Source organism: Chamaea fasciata, unplaced genomic scaffold (genome assembly GCF_029207755.1).
Source record: "Chamaea fasciata isolate MVZ Bird 193981 ecotype frontalis unplaced genomic scaffold, bChaFas1.0.hap1 SCAF_5, whole genome shotgun sequence".
In the NCBI taxonomy this organism is placed as follows: Eukaryota; Metazoa; Chordata; class Aves; order Passeriformes; family Sylviidae; genus Chamaea; species Chamaea fasciata.
Window position 1 is genome coordinate 22,017,142 of NW_027094090.1, and position 24,166 is coordinate 22,041,307.

At 35.6% G+C, this 24,166-nt stretch overlaps 1 protein-coding gene across 10 annotated transcripts in view; it reads left to right on the plus strand.

Annotated features, from left to right (window-relative positions):
* CADPS2 (calcium dependent secretion activator 2) overlaps positions 1-24,166 on the plus strand; it is a 285,396-nt gene that overhangs the window by 165,211 nt on the left and 96,019 nt on the right. For all 10 annotated transcript variants that reach the window (XR_010720761.1, XM_066183008.1, XM_066183000.1 and 7 more), the window contains 3 exons: positions 10,516-10,582; positions 16,077-16,185; positions 17,266-17,469. Coding sequence is in view for 9 of the 10 variants with exons in the window: in XM_066183008.1 (XP_066039105.1) it covers positions 10,516-10,582; positions 16,077-16,185; positions 17,266-17,469 (380 nt within the window). In the remaining variant the exon portion in view is untranslated. The remainder of the gene's footprint in view (positions 1-10,515; positions 10,583-16,076; positions 16,186-17,265; positions 17,470-24,166) is intronic.

Sequence of the window (24,166 nt, forward strand, 5' to 3'; positions counted from 1 at the left end):
TCCTTTATGTATGTGTATATATATATATATATATGTATGTATATATAGATATAATTTATCACACATGTAAAATTCTGTTTGGGGAAAGAGATTAAAAGATCTCAGTCCCAGATTTGAACAATAGTTATGAGTAATGCTAAAAATATTAATTGTAATTTTTGTTTTTAAATTGATCACCCAAACACCCATAGAGGACGTTTTATTCATTTGTGTTATTTACAAATAAATGCCATTTTTCAAAAAGTATTTCTAAAACATGAAGTAAGGAGAAGCAACTTAAACATCTCCTCGCATCCAATTCATCAGTGCTACAGCTTCTATTTTCTTTTAGATTTCATGGCTTTTTTTAATAATTTAATGGCAATTTTATAGGTGGATATCACTGTAGTGTTGCAGTTTTGGGGAGACAATTACTTATCAGACGTGTCTGTGCAGCAGCAATGGACTGACCCCAGTAGGTGGCTCTGATGCTCCCTCACAGGCAGTATTCTCTGTTCCTAAACTCCTACAGCTCGAGTTGCAAATCAGTTCCAGTTTAGTACCAGCAGTGGGGGAACAGCATTTGGCTATTTTGTTTTCTTCATATTTGTTATGATAAAGAACTTTTGACAAAGAGCAAATCCATCGTGTTTTTATAGACTTACATCTTTCATGCATAGTTGGTTGTTGTTGTTGTTGTTGTTTTTTCCTTACCACCACCCAATTCGAAACCATCTTAGGATTTTTTTTTTCTTATTATATTAATCAATTTTAAAAATCCTAAATACCATGAAGAAATATATAAGGAACTTTCTCTAAGGGGATATATTTTTCAGTTATGTGTTTCTGTTGTTTTCTGGTGTAAGTCCTGCAGAAATCAGTTTTAGACTGCTTCTACAAATGCCACTGTGTGGCATTTCCAAGGATAAACATCCAATCATGTTAATGGTTCTAAAACAAATACCTGTATACTGAAATCTCTCTCTTCCAGTGCCACCAGACTATTGCTGAATAGTACTAATGGATGCCAGTTTCAGTGTGAACCATAGGAGCTGCTTTCAGGCACAGCTAGTAGAGATGTGGAACTGTGCTACTGGGTGTAGATTTGAAAAGTTTAAAATGGTTGAGAAAATCATTATGGATATTCATTTAAGCAAAAAACCCATTCAAAAGTTACATAGATACACCATTTCTAGGTGAAAAAAACCTCTAGGGACAGTATCAGCATGTGCATATGAGGAATTAATGGGAATATATACCTGCATGCTTCCCTCCATATCCTGTTGAGAACAAGGCACTGGCCTGAAAGTGCTTCTGAGTGGCCACTTCTGTGTTCTTTTGGAGAAGTTTCTTCCAAAGTGACGTGGAGTCAGAAGTCTGTTTGTTTCTCTGGCATCTTTAAAATTCTAAATGTATTCTGTATAGGCAAGCTTTTAAAAATTTCGAGAACTGATTTGCTGGGTCATACTATGAAAGCTTTTTCCCTTGTTTTTAACCTTATATTGTCATCAAGACATGACCAGGAGTGTAAAAGTACTTATTTGAATCTAGTTTTTTGATGAAAGCATAACCTACAGGTGTCATTCTGCACCAGTAGGTTTTTTGTAGCAGAATGGCTCTATTAGAATATTAGATTAGCCTTACTGTCTTGGACCAAATGTTCATCTAACCTGTCTTCCACTGTGGCCAGCATCAGATGACTTGTAAAATGTATAATAGCAATTTCAGTATTCTTTCAGACTCCACCCATGTGCAGATGAAGGACTTTCTGAGCCAGATATGACTCTTGGCATATGCAAACATTCATTGCAATTAAGTTTCTCTTTCACAGCCTGTCCAGGAACACCTAAAATGCACAATGAAATGTAACTAATTTGACTTACAGTGCTGTGTAAGAGTGGAAATTAATGTCTGGCACTGTTCCTACATTCCTTAGAGGTGCTTGAGGCACGATGGAGACAGTCCACACCACTGATACACAGGCAGCATTGTGTTTTCTTGCTGTTGTATGCTGGGTAGAAAGAAAAGTGGTATTCATTGGATCCAATGTTTACATGAAGTCTCCTGGATTAAAAGTGAGTTTTCTAGTGTATTGAGAGCATGAAGTGTCAAAATTTTAATCCAGAAGAAAATCATATAGTTCCCAATAAAAAGCTTTTTATTTCTGCAGATCAGGAGAGACTGCTATTTCAAAGATCATGTATGAGTTCCAAAATTGTAATTGCATTTTTGCCACTAATGCTTTAATTGTACTCTAGTGCTTTTCCTTCTGGGTAGTTCTGTAGCTGCACAACTAAAAATAATTGTTTTCTGCCAAGTGTGCCAAACATTTTGGAAATCTCTGTGGTCATTGTTATCTCTATTTATTATTAGCTACGTTAAGCTGTTGCATCCACAGAAGTTTTACCTCGCAGAATTGGCTGAAAAGAGCAAACAGGTTTATTATTCTGAATTGTGTTTTAGAATGATTTTGTCAGGCTGCAAATAACAACCATTTTCTGTGAATGTCACATGGTTAACTTTTCATGATTCCTGGGAGCCAGAGAGCCCAGGGAGACAGAAGGGTGCTTCCAAAGGGTAATCTGCAAAGTTCTGAAGAGGAAATATACTCTGAACACTTACACTGGATCTATAAAAAATACAGGGAAAACATGACCACTGAAAGTGACAGAGTGGAGTTGCAAGGACAAATATATTTAATTTGCTGTTTTCCTTTAAAATATTTTTCTTTTCACTTTTTTTTTTTTTTTTTAAATCATAAGTGTGATGCATGTTTTGACACACAGTTAAAAGGCTGAACAGCTTTACAAGCTTCTGAAATGCATTTTCCAACTTCTGGAAGATAAGGGCTGTTGTGAGGCTTTCCTGAGTGTTTCTTCTCGTGCACTAGGACCTCAAGTTTTGAACAGTCTTGCTCTTTTCCACTTCAGTTTCTCTCCCAATGAAATTAATGTGGAAATACTAACCTCCTGCACTGGACATGTTGTGAAGAGTAATTGCTTGGTTTATAAAGCACTTGAGTAAGTGTCAAGAAATGCTCTTATTAAGAGAATAACACTATGTAAGTGAGAACTTGCTAAAATTATTTGTTTCAAAGCTGTGGTGATGTTTTTAAGTGGTGGTTTTAATTGAATTCTTGTAAGGTTTTTTTTAAAAAATCCAGCTATCAAGAATTTTAAAAAATAATTTGAAAACATCATATCATTCTGCATAAACTTCTGTGTGCGCAACTTAAAGGAAAGTGATAGACTCATTCATTATCATAATTTCTGTCCTTCATTTCCAATCACAAATAGGGATACCGAGTTTAACATGCCTCCTCATGCCTTTGCTAGTTTAGATATACCACTTTATACTAATTCATAAGTACTTTAAAATACTTACTCATGATAATGACGAGAAATGTTATGAAAATACTTAAATTTACTGTCTTTAGAATGAAAATGTATGTATCTCATTCTTCAAACATGTTTGATTTTAAAAAATAACTCTGCTGAGGTCTGTATTCTATATGAAATTGAAATTTTATCAGTACAAAAATAACAGTGAATAGAAGTACCAGTCAGAGATAATCAAAGTCAAATATCATTCCTGAAGGAGCTCACTGTTCTTACTATCCTCTACCTCCAATGTTTTCAACACCTTTTGACTGTTTCCATCAGTGGATATGTATGACCTAGAAACAAAAGTAAATTTTTCATGTAAACAAGTTCTCAGCAATTTAGGCTTTCTAGATCACAAATAATGTCATTGCCGTGCTGGAAAAAAGGTCATCAGTTTTTTCTATCTGATCACAGTGCCATGTGCTCCCAGTGCCATGGAGAGATGTCTAGGCTGGACACTCAGCTGCTTCTGGGTGCTCAAGATGCTTGCAAGTTCCTTAAGGTCTGTCAGTGTTAAGAACTGTTTCCACAGCCAAAGTGAATGCTCAAGGGAGAGCAGTGCAATTTAAATTTTTTCTACTACTTCAAGATCAGAATTTAAATTTGGGTTTTCACTTCGCTTTCTTAACTCCTGCTTTCTGTGCTTTTGTGGTCACAGAATTTTTAGATGAAGTTAAGCCAAGAGATCACCTTTGGTGTGTATCCATATATACTGCAAAACTCTGGTAGCTGTTTTGTCCATGGGTTCAGTTTAGAGGTAGTCTGAAGTAAACTGCCTCAAAAAGCACAGAGGGTGGATATCAGCTCCTCAGCACCAGCTGTTTTGCAGTAGTGCTGCATCACCTGTTTACATTGCAATTAGATTGCATTAGAATCAGAGTGCTTTATACATTTATTTTGCATATGAAGGATTTCATTTTGTTATTGCTTGGAATTCTCTCAAGGCTAAAGGATGTTTTTCTGTCTTGACAAATACTCACATCTACATGCCAAATAGATTTCATGATATGACATAAATTAGATTAATAATTCTCAAGTTGCCATTGTAGTGACTTCACAGGTTACGTAAGTACCGGCATGGATATTCACAAATGGTGAATCGCTCTAGAGTGCAGTAAGATACCACTGTTAAAGAATCCAGGGATATCAGATTGTCCAGCATTCTTAAAGCCATTCATACTGTAAGTGAAAAGTGTTTAGCAGGAAAAAAAGCCACACATTTTCTTCTTCATACGATGTGTATCTTGCTTATTGGAATAAATGGAACTGTTTTCTGTGATTGTGATGTTTTTATTATTTGACATCCTTCAATGTTTCTTTATCCTTAGCAGGCATAATTACAGTAGTTTAGGCTTACTTTTTTTTTCATTCCATCTGTTGAAGGCTTATTTAGTTCTCTTTCTCAAGAGCACCGAAAGGACTAAAATGAATCTGAGAATGTTTACAGCTAGGTTTCTTATGACCCAGGTCATATTATTGTCTTGAATCAGTTTTCTCCTCGTCTTCAACTGAAAACAAAAAAATTTCTTAATCTTGCAGGGTTAAATAAAAGGAGGAATGCAGTGCAAGGAAGATTCCTTTTATGCAAGGCTCGGGGATGACTGAAAGTGCCTGTGGGCATTTGGTCCCCATTGGCTCTCAGCGAATGCAATGATGCCCACGGATAGCCTGTATTGTTGTCAGTTAAATGGGATCATGAGTGTCTGAAAGGTGTTTGAGAATGAACTGAAAATCATTTTCACAAGTGGATGATTACTTCTGCCACATGTTAACCGAACTCTATCAGAGTGGCCCAGATTTTTGAGACTGCATTAATTGCTCTTTCAACCTTGACTGAGGTTTCTCTTTAAGAAAGGCCTTTGCTGGACTAAACTGCTATACGTATTGATTTTTCTTTCTATATTTTTTCCATTGTTTGTGATAAATGAAGCCTTTTACAAGTAGAGAATTTATCATTCACGATGTAGATAGATTGCTTCATTCCTTAGAATAAAAAGGCAGGTCTAAAAATGATCTCTGTAGAAGGAGTAAGTCCATTCTCATTTCTCCCTCAGTGAATAGCTCCAATATTCGACACACAATTATGCTTTTTCAGCTATTCATTAGTGCTGATTTTTTTCATCAAAAAATGGAACCCTGCACTCTTGCAGTGAGGTGAGGACTTAGAGCAAATAAGCTGCCATATTCCTTCCTGTGTATGTCATCACATAACTGAAACTGAACTATAATATTTAGCAACATGGTTTTGCATTTTGGTAGCACAAGGAAATGCACTTTGAGAGATATTCAAAACTACGTAATTACAACATGGTTATGCCCGGACTTCTTAAAGAAAATGTTTGTTCATTTAATTTGTTCTTTTTCTGGAGAAGAAAATCATACTGACTGAGATGAGATGATATATAAAACATTTTTATCCGGGTGTTTCTGTGTTTTGTAGTGGAAATGTGATTTCTTGTAATTTTATTTGTTTTCCAGGAAAACTAACTTTAAATTTTAAATGGGAGATTTTTTGTTCCATGTTGTAAGCATTGTGAGGTATAATTGTGTAATTCTGTGACTTCATACAAATCCAATTTTTATTTTTTCATTTGGGAGTGAATGAAGAGAAAGAAAGCAGTATTAAATAATATTGAAGAAGAGAAGATTGCACAACTGTTTTTTAAAGAAAAAGTCTCAGAAAAGTGATTGCATGGTTTGTACATTTGGTTGCATTTTCATGTTACTACAAAACTTGTTAGAAAATCTTCACATTGGGGTGACACTTAATGACTCAACATATTTGATCAAGGTCCTATTTTCTATGTGATTAGTAAAAGCAGGTGTATTAATCTTAAGTTACTGGAAATTGTGTGAGTAATATAAGAAAACTGAATAAGGCGACCACGGGTGCCTACTAACTATAAATACACTTTCTAATATGTCTCTGTACAGACATAGATGTTATATGTACATATCTCATTTATTATATATTTTTACAGCATAGAAGTCTGCCATCCATGTATGTTTCAATGTTCATGAAAACACCAATCTTTTCTTCTTGTCAGAATATTTGTTAAACATTCTCAAAACATGATCTTAAAGAGAAGTCAAAACAAATCTAAGCAGTTACTGTTATAGTGTTCAGGTACAGGGGAAGTATTTCTGTGTCTTCCTTCCCTGTATGTGGCTGAACTTTAATAATTCAAGAATTATTTAAGATCATCCCAACTTTGGAATCTAAATTAGAGCAAGAAAAATTGAAGCAAATGCTGTGGTTAGTTTTTAGAAATATGGAACTGGCACTTCTGAATATCAGTTTCTTGCTTATATTGCACAAAATCTTTTGCCTAAAGGTATAGTATTAGTATGAATGTCTGTTCTGTGTTTCTTGTTGCTGCTGAGGATGTTTAAAATAGTCTGAGCAACTGATGCTGTGCATTTTGTGTACATTATTTTGGACGCAGTGACTGTGGCTTCTGAGTGAATACAAATACACTTATGGGTAGAGAAATAGCAGGCTGCAGCTCTCCGAGTTCGTGACTGTGAGGTTCTATTCTGGTTTGCAGTACTGGCATTTACCTGAGACTCATGAAAAGTTATGCAATTGCCCATCTTAAAAATAAAACTTTCTTAGCTCTAAGTCTTAGCTCACTTCTGAGTCTGTTAGCCAGTTAATTTTCTGCTCCAGTTGTGAAACCCAAGTGTTATTTAATTGTGAAAACTGGCTATTGTAGATTTTTTTTCTGTTCTAGAATCAACTGCAGTTTCTACAGATCCTAGACGTTACTGCCTAAATATAGGAAGGTTCTTGAACATTCTTGGATCCTTTGATTTTTTTTTTTCTTTCCATCCAAATAGAAAATTAATTAGAAAGAGAGGCTCAGGAAAGACTCTAGGAGCCTAGGTGGGTCCTTCCACCTAAAAATTCAGGAGCAGACACACTTCAGATAACCACAGGATATACCCCTTGTCAATGGCTGAACCTTTGTACATTAGAAAAAACTGGTACCATTAGAGATGGCACTAGAAGAGGGATTAATAGCAACTGTGTGTTTATAGTGATTTGTAAAACCATACAGCATAAGTGTTTGCATTTCCATACTAAATCCCAGCTTTGTGTCATGAATATTATTTTCTTTGTAATATTGTGGGTCTTATGTAAGATCTGTGAGTTTTAAAGTTAGGTAGTTAATGTTCCACTCCTTTGTTTCCCAAGGAAGCTCTTATTTAGCACCTTAGTTGGAAGTGATTTGTAGGAGGAATAAAAGTGCACATTGCTTTTTAATTTCTTCTTGTGTGCTTTATTATTTTTATACTTTTGAATTTACTGTATCTTACATTATTTCTGCCTTTACTGCAGAACTATAGGTTGTATATCTTATAAGAAGAGTAATTTAAAAGGCAGGCAAGTAATATAAAAACGTCACCTTTTCTCTGATAACAGATTTTCTTTTAAAACCTCTTCTTTTAAAACTACATCTCTGCACAGGATCAGTTAATGAGAAAGAATTAGCATAGAGTTTCTGAAGCTGAGGTACTCATTTTCTGATGTGCAAGAAGCAAGAAGCCTTTGATAATCTATGGCTTCTTTACAGTCATTTAAGACATGCCAGGAGAATGGGAACATGATCAGAATGCCTTTGTACTGTAGCTTTGGATGACTGTGTATTTTCAAAGTACAGTTTCAAAATGGGGCAATTGCCTTCTGACATATATCAAATAAACCTTCATGATACTCCAGGGGATGCAGGGGGATGCAGTGGCAGAATCACTGTGAAGAGCAGGACAGTCTTAGGACTGAGAAAGACCAAAGGCCACTGTGGGTTTCACCCACACTTTGAGGGCCAGCCCTGCAAAAACGTGGCTATAATAATGAGCGAGAGGCTGACCACAGGTGCCTTGAAAAATCAAAAGGGTTTTAATAAAGATGGAAAATAATACAAAATGGCAAAACAACAAAGTCAAGCACAGCACAGAGACAAATTTTTTGCTGCTACAGCACCTCGAAACACGAGAATGGAAAAGCGAGAAGTGAAAAGTGTGGAGTTCCTTTGTTCTCACTCTTTTGTACCTAATAGCTTAGGTGGGCTTTTTGGCCCTTGGCCCAATGAGTGTACCAAGAATCTTTGAGTAACATTTCCAGAGTCCAGCCTGCACTTCTGGGCTGGCTCTGAGCCAATTGCAAAGAGAAATCCACGGAACTTTCCAGCTAACTTCTTAACATGTCAAAAGGTAAAATGAAACTCTTTCCCTATTTGGAAACACCTGCTAGAGGTGTAGGGATTGCATTACTACAGGCCACCTGTGGACTTTTTTACTTTTCTCCCTCAGGTCATTAAGCTTCGAGGCTATGTGAAATTCATAGTTTATTTTCTCTCCACCTTCTGACAACAGTAAAGAGATTATCATGGCAATAGCAATGTTGAGTGCTTTGGGGAAAGCGAATGCTCTGAAACATGTATGAAATAGAAAACAGTTTGTGCTGTGTGGGAGAATGTGTGACCATAAGTCTGTGAGGTAAATGCTTCCTTGCAAAATATAAATTCTAAAATAAACCCTAGTAGGTCCCTTTTTTGTACCCTTTCATAACCCTTACTCCTTTCTTTTCATTGAATTTATAATAGTCACAGAATTAAGAAGTTAAAAAGACTATGGCAAGATCTGAACTGTTCAGCAAAGGCCACCTCAATTGGTAATTGTGTGCACAAAGCCAATTTTTTTCCCTCTCATGCAAATAAAAAGCAGAGTAACCAAGGAAGGTAGACCTTCAATACACGTGTAGCAGAAGCTGAAGAAGGACACTGGTGTCATAATAATAAGGGAGCCACTGCCTAATCTGACAAACAACAATTGATAAGCAGTATGCTGAACATTTATTTTAGACATAAATTTGTCCTTTGTGATGCCTAATGTGGGAGAAAATGTTCTTGAGACTACACTCAGGACAGGTGTAAAATAGGTTTTGCTTTTATCTTGCTTACTTGTTTCGTGTAAGATGTTGGTTCATTGCTCTGTTTTTTGACTGAGTTGCAAACTACCAGGCAGCAAAGCCACAGAAGTGACTAGAGGGCAGCAGGCCATATTCTCTTGCCAGAGAGGCCCACATTCATCTGTCAGTCATCTGACCAACCATCTCCCATCCTAGTTATTATAGCTACTTCATAATGTATGTACCAGCACCCTCTGGATCCTCTAAAAAGTGCCCTGTGTAGCCAGCATTCATTGGTCTGAACAATCACTGTTCTACCTTTGACCATCCTGGCTGTACCAGCTGTTCTTGACAGAAGCTGGCCAGCCAGAAGGGGCATCTCATGCAAAATATTTTGCTCTCCTGTCGGGCTTTAAACAGCAGATCCTTACCACTCATGGGCTCTTGCTTACAATCTCACAGCTCATCCTTTTTTTCTTGCTGTCTTTGTTAACAACAGTGCAGCATGACCACTGTGACAGAAAAAATGTCACTGTAATGCCAGAAAATTCACTGCAAATTCTTGGGTAATGAGTGTGCTCTCTCTACCGCCAAACAGTATCAGCATCTGTGGTTTTCTCATCTCACTGGTTAATACTCCTGATTATGTCCTCTGATTCAAAACCTGGAAATTGCTAAAGTGACAAGGGGTTTTTGTAATCTAAGAGCCTTTATAGTGAAGTGCTTCTGTTTGGGAAATTAGATTCTACTTTATTCTGAAAAAAAATTTAATCTTGTATGTTTGCTGACATTGTGTTGTGTAAGCATTTTATCACACTATCTCTGGCACTGACTTCTCACAGACTGAATAAACGCTAGCAAATCTGTGGAAACCAAATGGAATAAAAACTGTTGGATATGTCAACTTTTCTAACATTTAGTATTTCTGTGTTGTCAAAAGTGTTCTACTTTATGCTGCTTTTTCTATTTTTAAGATAAAAGTGGTGAAATAATAAGTGATAAGCAGGTTAATCTTTGTCAACATGAAATCATTTGGTTCTGATTTTTGTCTTGGTTTGAGTGAAAAGGGATATCTGCATTTTTATGATATGAGTAAATAGAAATCACTTTTTACATATGACAACACTGAAGAAGCAGTGACTCAGTAGACGGTGTAAATTAATACACAGATTTGTGATTGGTCCTCCTAATGTCATGCTTCTTATTAATGGAAAACCACTCCCTTTTTTATTTCTTTTGCAGGTACTTGTATGCTCTAGGACAGAAGGTTTGGAAGCGGTGGAAAAAACGCTACTTTGTCCTTGTTCAGGTTAGTAGGCAGCCATGAAATTTCAATAAAATAATTCTTGGACTATAAATTATGTATGATTTCTGGAATAGTCTGTAAATCAGTATATTCAGGCAACACATGCAGTACTACTCCAAGCTTCTTGAAGCACAGAGATATCCAGGTTATTTTTTCTAATTTATATACCTAATAAACAGAAATGTTACCAAGTTTTACAGATATATGTAAATGGGTCCCTACACTGAGCGATATTTCAACTGCAGCCTAGAAATTTCTGGATGAAATTCTTGTGACCTTGTAATAGTCTGATGACAGCTTTTTACCAGCACTCAGTACATAATAAAGTCATATTTCACAAAATGGATTGTACTTACTCTTTAATTTATTCTATCTCAACAAATAATTCCTGCTTTTGAAATTAAAGCTATAATACTTATATTAAGAACGTTTTCTTTTTTTGTTAAATAATGGGTTTTTTTCCTTCCTTGCAACATAAAATTAGGTAAAATTATATAATTGTTACAGAAAATATGGTGTAGTAGTTTTCTTGGCCACAAAAATGTGCTAGGCTCGTATTTTGTAATGTTTTGTCCAAACCAGGAACTGTTAGTATTTCCACATGGTAGTGAATGGTGATATTGACGTAAGATAAATAGAATAGTCAATTTTGAGTGGTCAAAACAGAGAAATTAATGCTTTTAGGAGTCTTTGGAAAGAAAGTCATTGTTTTCTGTTGGTGTTTGTCTTCAGATTACATTTGATGTTCTTCACAGTAAGTTCAGAGAATGCTCTTCTGTCTCCTTTGTTTTATTGACAGAAAACTCTTAAAGTCTGTGTCTCCATAAGTATCATACAAAGATTGAAGCCTGCTAATGAGGCTTTCTTAAGAACAAAAACTTCTAAAACTGCTTTACAGAACACTTGATTTCTTTATCACTCTGTCACACTCACCTGGTCTCCTCCTACTGTTAAGTGATTAAAATCATGAGGTTGTAAAAAAAAAATTACTGAACAAGTTCTTTATTAATGTTAAAAGCCAAAGATACTTGAAGGAGATTCTGTAAATTCTACAGAATTCATTTGGGTTTTGATTTTACCAAGATCCTTTGTGAAGAGATGAGGACATTTTGTGACTATTAATATTTGTTGGGAAGATTTCTATATAGGATAGCTGTCAAGGCATGGCTGTGAACAGAAAATAATTTCAAGTTGCAAAGAAAAACAGTAAGACTACATGCTCCCTTGTCTTTCATGCTTTTCTCTGACGCTCATCCTACTTCTCACTCCTTTCACAGAAAGAATGAACTTGTTCTTTTCCTCTAAGCCACAGGTGTCATCTGATTTTTTAAATTGTACATCTAAGAGACACTTAGCCTTTATGTGCATGCAATATGGAACCATCATCTGGGAGACTGGTTTATTCCAGTCAAGTTAATTTTAACTATTTTCTACTCTCTATGCTGAAATTGAAATACTGGAGGAGAATATTACAGGAATTTTCCTACTGTGATGGGATTTAGTTATCTATTTCATTTTAAAACAGCTATCAATTCAATAAAACTATATCAAAAATACAATGTTAAATCAATATTTACTGTCCAGACAGGTCTGGCTCATTTATATAGTCCTGCTGTGCTACATTCACTGGCAATAAGCTGAAGTCAATACATGTGAAATAAGCATTCAGTAATGAACCAATCTGTTGCATCGATATATTATTGACCTATTGACAAATCTTCCTCTATAGAGTAACTTTTAGCTTACAGTAGTAAGATATCAAGGACATGAAATTCAGTGCTAGAACAGAAGCTACCAGAATGGTTTACACACACTTTGAAAATTTAACTCAGTTGTGACATTAGATGAATAATGTTGATTTTTTCAGTGCGATGTGAGTAATGTGCACCTTCATTATTGCTGCACCTATTACAAGTTGTTAGTGGTTTCTGAAAGGACAGATCAATGTCATAGGAAGGTTACAGTATCTGGAAATTTTAACCTCTTCATTTTATTTGATTTTTATCCTTTAGTATCCAGTCACTTCTCTAAAAGGTTATTAATTTAAAACCAGGAAAAGACAGGGATGTAATATGGTTGGTAAAAAGCCTCAGCTGGACCTGATGTGTTTTACTTAATTTACTGTCTGATCTTCCTCCAGTAATTGGAATGCAGATCCACTTCTGTCATTTTAATTTCACCTGGTCAAATGTTTGAAAAGTCAGTCATTTGTTTCATGGGCAATTTTTTTTAAACACACAAACCACACAGGCTAATTCTTGCTGCTGAACTCCTGGTGTGGGCTGCCCAGTGATGGCCTGCAGTAGACACCACAGTCAGGTGCCAGGTGTGCAGTAACACTTCCTCCCAGCACATTAAACAGAGTCTTCGTGCCTTGTGGGGACATCCCTTGGTTACATTCCTCATGAGTCACAATCACAATTTCTGTACATATTTGTCTGTCATAAATGCATAGGTTGTTCGTTTTTCCCCTTGCTACAAAACAGGTAGAACAGCTGGTAGTCAGGTGTTTGGACATCTGGAAAATAACAAAATTCAAGTAAATGCAGTTGTAGGAAGAGGATTGCCTTTTAGTCTGTCAAGATTACCATTCAAGAGGAAGAAATTATTTTGTCTGAGAATGTGTTGTACATAGTCCTGACTTTCGAGTTCTCATTATTCTACGTAGTGTTTATGCTAATTTGCTGAATTCTTAGGCAAAGCTGATTACAGCTCCATTTACTACTAATAATACACTTAAACCCAGTCATGGATCTATATTAAATAGTGTAACTTCAGACTGTGCTGATGATTCTCTTTGTAGTAAGTAAGAGCAGCGACTGGTGACCATAAGGAAAATAGTTTAAGAGACTTCTAGTGTCTAGTGTAAATAAATGAGGCAAGTTCTTTATTTTGTTGAGACTTTTTTTCCCAAAAATATATTCTGGAATTTTTCTGTTTCTTTGTTGAAGAAACTTCAAAATTTCTCATTTTCAACAAAAAGATGAAGTCACCAATTGTGACTGATTGTTCCTTTAAAATAAGAGAACTCATTTGCAATATGTTCAATAAAATAAAGTCAGCAATATTATAATGGCTGTCTTGTTATGGTGGTAAGGTTAAAAATGAATAAAGATACATAGCCCAGATCTTACACAAGTTTATCTTCAAAAACATTCAGTGGCTGGAGAAATCTGAAAAATATTGTAGGTGCAGTTTACAAAGAAAAGGAGGAAGCTCTCATTAAACATAAAGCTAATTGCAGAGGATTTAGAGTTGTGTGACTGGCCAACAGCTCCCTCCATGCTTGTCCATGAGGGCAAATATATTTGTGGGACAATAAGCAGGGAAATACCAAACAGTGAGGTGATGCTGCTGCCAGACCTAGAGCAGAGGGGGTAGTGTAGGGATGAGCCCCATGCAAGGGTCCCCTCCCAAAAGTGACCACCAGCCCTGGCTGTCTCATCCCAGAGCCCAGATTCCCATTTCAGCCTCCTGGGGCCATCATCCCCAGCCCCAGAAATGCCACAGCAGGGCTGATTTCCAGTTTCCCACATCCCAGTTCATCCTTGGACTGTGCCCAGGGCTGGAGCTGGGGCTGGTTGCCCTGCTCCCAGCTGGACCCTGTCTGCAAGGCCCTGCCCTGTCAGCCCAGGGATACCTTAAAATATTTAACCCAAAATATAGTAAATTTCTAAAATATACTATGAATGCAAGCAAAACTGTGGGCTCAATGTGCAAATAGTGAGATGGAATTCTGCTATGCCTGTCATGCTGGAGGATGGGCTGACTGCTTGTAGTAGTCCCCTTCTGGCCTGAAAATCTGAATTTTGGGGTAGACTAGATTGTCTTTTGTGTTTGTGTATATTTAATGCGGTCTTGGTGTGCCCATCTAAGCTAATGTACCAAATCTGATATGGAAAGCTGACACTCAGTTTCAGTTGCCAGACAGTGTCTCTCAAATTCTTATCTCCTGTGAAACTGTCTTTGCTTAGCTAACAAAACAATTAAAACTAGAAGAACTATGTTTAGTTTCTCTCCCCTGTAGACTCCTGCTGTGGTTCTGGAGACATCAGTTTGGCATTTGAGGCCCGATGCCTATTTTACAGAAAGAGCTGTTACTCCTGTTCCTTTGCTTGTACAGGCTGTGCCAGGAGATGTTCAGTCACCATGCACTGCATAAACATAGATAGCATAGTCCTGTTTCAAAAAATCCCTAATACATAAAATAATGAAATATTTTTAGAGGATTGCCCAGATAGTAATCACACATTCCATCTTTATTTTCAAAAAGCGTCAATCTTTTACAAAGAATAAAGGTACAGCACAAGCAAATATATGAATGAAGCTGAGATCTGCTGTCCAAATTTTACTTCACAAAAGATCATTCCTGAAGTTGTAGCTAAAACAATAAATTTAGATAAGTTAGCTGAACAGTCAGCAGTCAAAATAAAAATGATCAGATGATCAGATGAGCTCCTTTCCTATCTGTAAATCCTGGCATAATTTTACGGATAGTTTAAAACAAGTCTGTTGGCCAAGTATCCTACAGTCCTTGGAGATGAGAGTTTTAGAGGTGCACATCCATTCAGTTCCCTTTAGTTTCTAGTGTTCACAGATTCGTGTGCTCTTTCTTCTGGTCATCTTCTATAATGCTCCCAGTTCTTCATGTAAAGCTGGGAACACCTCAACTTTATTTCAATGGTTGCCTTTCTCCTTCCAGATATTACATTTCTTTCTTTATCATTCATCTTTTCCTCACCTATCCTTGTAATTTTCTATTCTGTCTACAGAGTGAAAAACCACCTGGTGACAGATTCTCTTCTTATTGCTGTATAAGTTTGTTTTTTTTTTAAATTGTACTTGATGACAAGTAACTAATGTTGTCCATGCCAGCTGCAAGCACCTTAACCTACACGGTACATTATCTCGTGAGCCAAGCAGCACAGGGGTGGGTGAGAACACTGATGCAAAAGGTACAGAAATTAGACTATAAAATCAAAGTGAAGGTTCTAATACTTGCCATCATTAGCTAGAATTGGCCAGATTATATGTTCCTTTTTCCAGTTTCATGATGATTGTGCCATTCCTTCTGCAAACTGTACTTTTATAGATAAAAGTTCTTGTTTTCTCAGTTTCTTGAAAACAGTTTTGTGTTTTTTTTTTTTTTTCCCTTTTACAGTATACTGAGTAATTTGGTCAGTACTACAATACTAAGTATTTTCCTTACCAGCATCTAAATGGCTTCCCTTCATTTTTTCCTAAAGCACCAGCCCAAAATGTATTTCAGGAAATTGCAGAGAGGTGTGTTTATGGGTTATTTTGTTTGGATTTTTTTTCCTTCATTTTGGCCGAAAGGGGAAAGGAGGAGAAATTTTACACTGTAAATACTTCTGGGAAAGGGGAAGAAAAGAGGATTTGTTTATTCACTGCAAATGAAAGCTAATTTAAACCATAGTACATTTGTTATACAGTTCTGAAACGCAATTCAGTAATTAAGAAGTCCTTTCTTATTCAGGTTAGCCAATACACGTTTGCAATGTGCAGTTACAGAGAAAAGAAGTCTGAGCCTCAGGAACTGATGCAACTGGAAGGATACACTGTGGATTACACAGCTCCTCACACAGGTACTTTTCATGATTTTGAAGTAGGATACTGAAGCACAATATATTTCTGCAAAATAACTGTTTCAATTTGCTCGTTTTGATCTAGCAGCAAAAACTCCCAAGGTTCTTTGGCAGCAAAAAATTCGAAGTTTCTTTGCCAATTATTCTGCTAGGACATTCTGGTATGAAAAATCATGCTTTTAGAAAGAAGCTTGTTGTAAGACTAATGAAAAATAAACTTTAATACAACCTTTCTGGTTTTGATGGTCATGGCATGTGTCAGTATATGGTAAAGTATATTCATCAGTAATTTGGAAAAGAAGACAAATTTTGACAATGCTTGCGAAAGACAAGTTACAGTAGCAATAATAAATTTGGAGATAGCAGAAAAATTTTCACAAGTTAATATTAAAATGGATGAGGGAAATCACATGCAGAGAAAAACAATTCTACCTATGTAGTGGAGGATTACAAAATTAGGAGACTTCTGAGACATTAAAGATAGATCTTTGAAAATGTTAAAAATTAAAAATAGAATAATTGAGAAGGCAAGCAATGCTCAGAAAGCATTTGGAAAACTGAAACAATTCTGTCATAAAGAAATCTCTGGCACAGCCATGTTGAATGTTGTTGTGTCCTGTTCTTGTTGTGTGCTCTCAGAAAAAACACTGGAATGAGAAAAAGGACTAAGGAAGAACAGCACTGATAAAGGATATGGAGCTGTCTCTGTTCAATAAGAGATAAAGTTGACAGGGATTTCTAGCTAATAAAATAATACCAGGAAGGAAAATATGTTTAAAAAATGCTAAATAACATATGGCAGAGAGAAGACGAATAAGAAATAAGTTGGAGCTAAATTTAAAGTAGAGTCATGCAAATATTTTCTCCTGTGATTTCTATGTTCTACTTATGTTACTTCTAAGTATTACTATTTGATCCTTAAAACTCTAGAATCTAGGTCATAAATACCTGTAAAATATTTGAACACACCCTTCCACACACACACATACTCCAAGTGAAAACCAATAATGTAATAAACATTGATAGTGATTTAGAAGTGACTTGTATTTATCAAGACTACCTTCTTACTTGCTGCTTCAGGTCTTCAGGGTGGTCGAATGTTTTTCAATGCTGTTAAAGAAGGCGATACCGTGATATTTGCCAGTGACGATGAGCAGGATAGAATCCTCTGGGTTCAAGCTATGTACAGAGCCACAGGTCAATCTTACAAGCCTGTTCCTGCAAGTCAAGCTCAGAAGATGAATCTTAAAGGAGGCAATGCCAACACAGATATATCCCCACTTTGTAAGTTGGCTTTTCTTTTTTTTTGTGCCTTTGGTTTTGGTTTTAGCTGGTAAAATATGTAGCAGCTCCCTCAATGAAGTTTAATTAAGCAGAACTTATTCACTAGGCAAATGTGTCTATCAGTTCATTGTTAGCCAGAAGCTCTTTAACTCAGATTATTATTAACAACAAGGGAAATCCTGACTTGCAGGTCATTATTTTTATTATAATCCATGAAAATACAGCAATTAGCTTCATATTCCTTACAATTGACCCATATATTACCATGGAGACGGTGTTTGGTTTGCATTATATTTTTCATTAGCCAGCCAGTGTAGTGTTGAATAGAAAAACATTAATCTCTTCTCTGAATTTTTTTAGATTTAGGTCAGCTTTATCATACATTGTATGTATTAGTTTCCAAAAAATTTCTGTGCAGATAGTACATTGTAAGTTAAAAGGCAATAGATGGGCTTCTGGATTTTTTTTGGCACATAGTGTAATGTTAAATTACATACAGGAGATTCTTTAAATTATTCAGGTTTAAATTTTCCTCACCTTTCTTTGGGGAAAGTATTGTTTCAGAGAAATCAAGGTAGATAGCATATATTAAACATATGTTAAATCTTCATATTATCTCTTTAAAAGTATTCTGTCATGTCGATACCTGGACAAAAAAAGCTGCTTGTTTTTTTTTTTGTTTTTTTTTTTTTTTTTTTTTTTTTTTTTTTATGTTATGGAGACTGAGTGCAATCCAGGCCCCTTTTGTACTAGCCATCAAATTTCTGGAACATCATATGATTATTATACAATAATCCTTCTTCATTATCATATAACCATACATGCGTAGTGACAGAAGGGAGACATATGTTTTAGACTAAACTTGGTTTAGTGTCTGAAGTCTGTAGCAGGTTGACCCAAACCCATTCTTCTCCCTCAGTCCTGCTATCATTCAGTCTCACAACTTTCTATTCATCCTGTAATCCTATATCAGTTTGGTTTTAGAAAACAGTAAAATGTGCTAGTTAAACTTAGTAATATTTACCTGGAATCCTGAAGATCTCTCAATGTCATTGAGCTTTTCAATGTCAAGATCACTGAAAAAAGTTTAATCTCACAAAGGCACTGACATCTGTTTTTCATCTGAAACAATTTGGAAGGGAATTAATTGGAAACACTTTGTGAAGTAATCTTTCATTATGGGGCCATTAAGGTGAAGTAGAATGGGAGTAATTTTGCAAAAGCAAAGGTGGGGCAACAGCCAAGAAGTGCTTCTGTTCACCTCCTCCCAATTCCCTGGATTTGTGCTGGGTGGTGAGAGCTCACTGTGCTCCCACCTAATGTCCCTACTTCATGTGCATCAGTTAGAAAGTACAAAAGAAATGACCTCTGACAGCAGTGACCAAGGACCTGCTCCTGGTTTTGGACATGGTGTTTACCTGGAAGTGAAAGCAACTAGAAAACTCTGACCACAGGTCAATGAGAGTTATAGAAAGAAAAAGGTAGAAAAAACAATCACAAGTGTCACAAACACACTGAAATTGTGTTTTCAGAGATAAAATTACTAATAATATTAAAGAATGAAATAGCAATTAAATCTTCACATTTTGATATTATCTTAGACATTATTTTAGAGGGACTACAGTTCTTAGGTGGAAACCATAGAAAAAGTAAGAATTATTTTAAAGACATTTTAAGGGAAGCTCAAAAGCCTAAAAATCTTGTATTTTTCTGTCATGTTTATGTATCTGCTTACACAAACTCATATGACTGAACTGGATATAAATCAAAAATCCATGTTTAAACTATTATTTTCTGTATTCAATTTATTATTTTCCTTTGCGTTTAATATGTTTCAATGTTGATATTTTGCAATAATTTACAAAATAATGCATAACTTATAATAATTCATAAATTTCTTTGCAATGGAGTAACTTGGGGAAATTAATGTGATATTTAGAACTATTGTTTGGCTGATTTCTGTAATGTCCCAGTTCTGTCTACATGACAATTTTTTTTTTATTCTGTCTCTTGTACTTGAGGTAGAAATGGGCATAATCAAATTAATCAGTTTTTAAGAAACTTCAAGAACAGGGATTTTCAGATATAACCTTAAATAATTTTCTAAGAGTTCTACTTCCTTTAAATACATGCTCTGCTGAATTTCTTGAGGCATAGTTTTACTCCTAAGAAGACTCTTTAGCTGACCTTTTGTCACATTTAAATAGATTCAGTTTCACAAAAGTTCATTTTCTTCTTCCCTAGAAAAAAGTTTGCATGAAGCTCAGTGTCTTTTATTTCTAATCAATATATAACACCATGTACTTGAGTGCTGGCATATATATTAAATTAAATTAATTTCCAAGTCTTTCTTCTTCACTATGGTGCATTTTTGCAGTTTTGACCGGTAAATTTGTCAATTACTATTTTTATGATTTTTATTTTCCTATTAATGCATAGTTTAAGCATTTCATGCCAATAGAAGATCACATTGTTTTACTTTCTGCAATATATCATGCAATGCCATCTCCACATACAGAAATCAGAAAAACAGCTTAGGCTTTGTGAAAGAAATGTCAGTTAATGTCATTCAAATCTTGAAAGTCTGTCCCCATTTTCTTTGTCCTCTAAGATAAAAAATCAACTCACCCTGATAAAATGTTTCAAAAATAATTTTCAATAATTTTTCAGTAACTTGGAGAGACTTAAATATCTTTAAACTGCAGGATGTAGAAAAAAAGTCAGCCTGAGGAGAAATGTCTCAATGTTTGTCTGTATTGTGTTTATAAAATATCTTCTTTCATCCTGAAATTTTCTTGATTGTTATGAAAAGCATCTGAAAGTGGTATTTAACAGAATTAAACTACTGTTGTACCTGTCCAACTTCTAAAATGTATACTAGTCAATTTTTTTGTCTCTAAGTAGTTTGGTATTTTAGTTTTATGGTATTAGGTGACTCCAAAACAAAAGTGAAGACAGGCTGATGTCAGCAGTGATCACAAAAAGGAGGCTGACCTTCAGTTCCACTGTTCTGCATAAGCATGTTGAATGAAGGAACAGAGTCTTTAAGGATGCATGATTGCAGAATAGCCAGAAGTTTCCCAAGGACATTACTGTTTCAAGGAAAGCACCAATGAAAAATACATTCATTTGAATTACATAAAGGTTCAGGAAGTGATCCCTTTCTTAATGAGCAATGTATTAGGAGATATATTCATACAATTGAAAAGGCTGCTGGAGTGCTTAGAACTGCTAATAACTTGTTCATAACACAGAAGTTAAAAGCAGCACATGAGGTGATTGTCATGTCTTAATGAAGAAATGCAGAGTCAAATATCATTCTGAACCTACACCCTCATGAGTTCAGAGACAATCTCTTTCAATTAATTACATTTTTTGGAAACAAACAAGTAAAAGGGATTTTTTCATTTTACATAGTTTTCTCAGCAGTTTTTGCAGCTTTATGTCCATTCCATACCCTTTTGCCATCTGGAAGACTGGAGTCACCCCACCCTCCCTGCATGTTTCCTCATTCCCCTTTATGTCCATTTCCTGCTTGCCTCCAACCATCCTCATCTCCCTTTTAGAAAGAAAATGCTTACACCAGCCTCCACCACCTTAGGCAGCCAGTAAGTCACCTGTGTGCTCTCTTCTGTACTAGTCAGGAAAACTAGTAAAAACTATCTACAGTCCTCTTCAAAATCTGCCCTTCAACAAAATACTGGCAATCAGTGAGTGTGGTATCCCCAGCCTGACAGTCAGGCCATATGGGCCAGCTGCTTTTTTATTCTCTGCCACTCTCTCTGCAGAAGCTATTTCATGGCCTGATACCTAAATTATAAAGTTCTGGGGTCATAGATTGTCTCTTTGGCCTGTGTAGCACTTTGGAGTCCTGGTCAATGATCAGGAGTCAAAATGTTCCCAATGTAAGCTGTCCCCATCTGTCTGGAGTGGCACTTGAAGGAATGTAATGCATGTCTTACCACTGTCTTTTCCGACCAGTTCCAGCCCCTTCTGGAGCGGAGTCATAGTTCTTACCCTACTAGTCTTAGTTTTTAAATCTTCTTAATCCCTACAATGCTAGATTGCTTGCCTCTATCTTCTCTTCTTTCCTGCTTGCCTGAGCTAGTTCAAATTGCTTTTGCAATGCTTAAAATCAAGCAGAGATGTTACTGAGAGCCCCAAGAAGGAGTAGGTCACCACTCAACAGGGCCAGTACGTGTAGTTCACCCTAGCACAGAGTAGATGATGCAGGAAATGTGTACTTGCTTCTGGGCTGGAATGGGGCAGAGGTGTTGTGTAGGGGTGCTAGTACCACTTGAGAATGTGCCATAAACATGAAATTCTTGGTAGTCTTAATTCAGTCAACTCTGTATGAGTGGAGTCACTGAGGATGTGATTTTAATAGCCTTTGCAGCTGAACTAAAATTTAAAGTTTCTTGCAAAGATGGCAAAAGGCATACTTAGAATGCTACTCTGCCCAAATGAATATCTTTGTGTAAAATAACACCCAAAGAATGTGCTAAAGCTTCTGCAATAGCTTTTGTTAGTTTTTAACATCATTTGAAAATCTATTTATTTGTCCTACCTTGATCTAAAAAAAAAAGGACAGTTTCCAAAAGATTAAATACACAACCTGAAACAGGCAGTGCAACATGGAAATAGCAGCCAATGATTTTGAGTTAAAGGCAACATTTAAAGCAGGACAACAAATTTGATTAAGAAGGGAAGAAAAACTAATTGTGAAAAAGCAAGAGAAATATTAATGCTTCAAAGCTGTCCCCAGATATCTTTCCAATATTTTCCAAGACTGAGAAAGTGTAGAGAAAAATGGATTTGTATTCTTTTCTTAACTATATGACAGTATAGCACCTTATATGCCTTTTGCATTTCCATGTTGTTTGAACAGGACAGCTAAAGCTCATTTATGTAAGAATTTAAAAAAAAATCACTCTTAACAATTTTTAAAAGTAGGGTCTTGAGTAATTTTTTAGTCACAGTCATAGACCATTTGTGAATTCCTCATGATCTTTGCTCAAGTTCTTAAATTTTTTTTAATTCCTTTTTGTTTCAAAATATTTACCAGTTATCTTGAATGTACATCATAACAATAAATAAAAATGCAATGTATTACACTAGATCTATTTTTCTGTTATTTCCTGCTTGCCTACAGCTGGCAAAGGTGAGTTTTTAAATTGTTTTTCTGTTGCTTAAATACATTTGGTAACAGATCTTCTGTTACTGTTTGACAATGTTATTTGTGCCACTTGGCTCACTCAAAAAGATTATCAGTCATGGATCTTTCTTTTAGAATTAAATATAGCAAATATTTATGCTTTAAATCAATACTTTTGCTTATTTTGCCCAAATTATGTAACAGCAAATTCTTCTTTCACAAGCTGTATTATGTTCAATGGATCATCTTACTCATTATGATCATCTGGATACTGTACTAGTATGTTGAATCTGTTTCATTTGCAACATCCAATCTCCTGATTTCAAAATACTTAAATTTCTTGACAGTACTTACACCTTCTCTCTTAAAAAAGGGGAATCTTTTATATTGATGTGGTTAACCAGCGAAAAAACAAAAAGGTTATTTTAAAAATGATTCAGCTATGTATAAATTTCTACATGATGGCAAAAAAAAAGATAAGAACTTTTTCTTTTATGTCATATGTCTTACTATGAATAATGTTTATAGTATGTGATAAACCTGATATTCTTATAAGAAGGAAAACTTGTAAGAAATGCTGAAATCAGTAACTTGTACATTAAGTATAATGAATTTGAAAGAGTTTTATCTGTGTTTGGACATTTTGGAAGCTATAGATAACTTCATGTGTTGTTCAGTACTTTTGGTAATGTCGTTGTGTTGCTATCAGTTGTTTATCTTTGAATTAATGTGTTTAAATACAGTTAAATTGCACTAATTAAGAGAGAGCATTTCCTGTAACTATGTCAAAAATATGAGCTAGGTTTGTCATTAATGATAGGCTAGTCTAATGCTCATTGAAATGTTGCTAATCTATGTAATCACACATGCTACAAATCTTTCAAACATTTAAAATACATGCTCTGCTTCTCTGGGGTGATGATCTCATACCTTACACCATCGACATATTGTCATACTGTTTATTTGCTACATCCACCTTGGTGAAATCTGTCACATGGATGTGACTCTTGCTTTGACAATGCAAAGCCAAGTGATATGAATTAGTTTCTGCATCTTTCTAGGATTTGATGTTGCAGATCCTTCAGCTTGAATTAAATAATTCTCCCATCCACAAATACAGCTGAAAGTTGGACTTGACATGGATCAATATGATCTGGGGCTAAATTTCTAAATGTGACTGATTATGTTAGCATCATGCCCACAGATCAATATTGAGTTTTATTATGAACCTGACTCTATAATTGGGTTTAATCAATAAACTTTTGTCTCCTTTCTTTAGAAATTTTAGATTTCTACTATGCAGGTTTTCAAAATTGCATTTAGGATACACTTAGATCTATACTTTTCTGGTAATGAATATAAAAAGACCTAGGTTTGAATTTAAAGGAACAAAGAGCTAAGACCCTATTGAAAGGGGAAGTCAATTTTTAAGTTGATAGGACTGTTCACCCCAGTACAGTCTATAGAATCTAAGACAGCTAATGTGCTAATACATAACTAGTCCTTTTGGGCACTGTAAGGCTTTTTCTGTCCATACTAGAT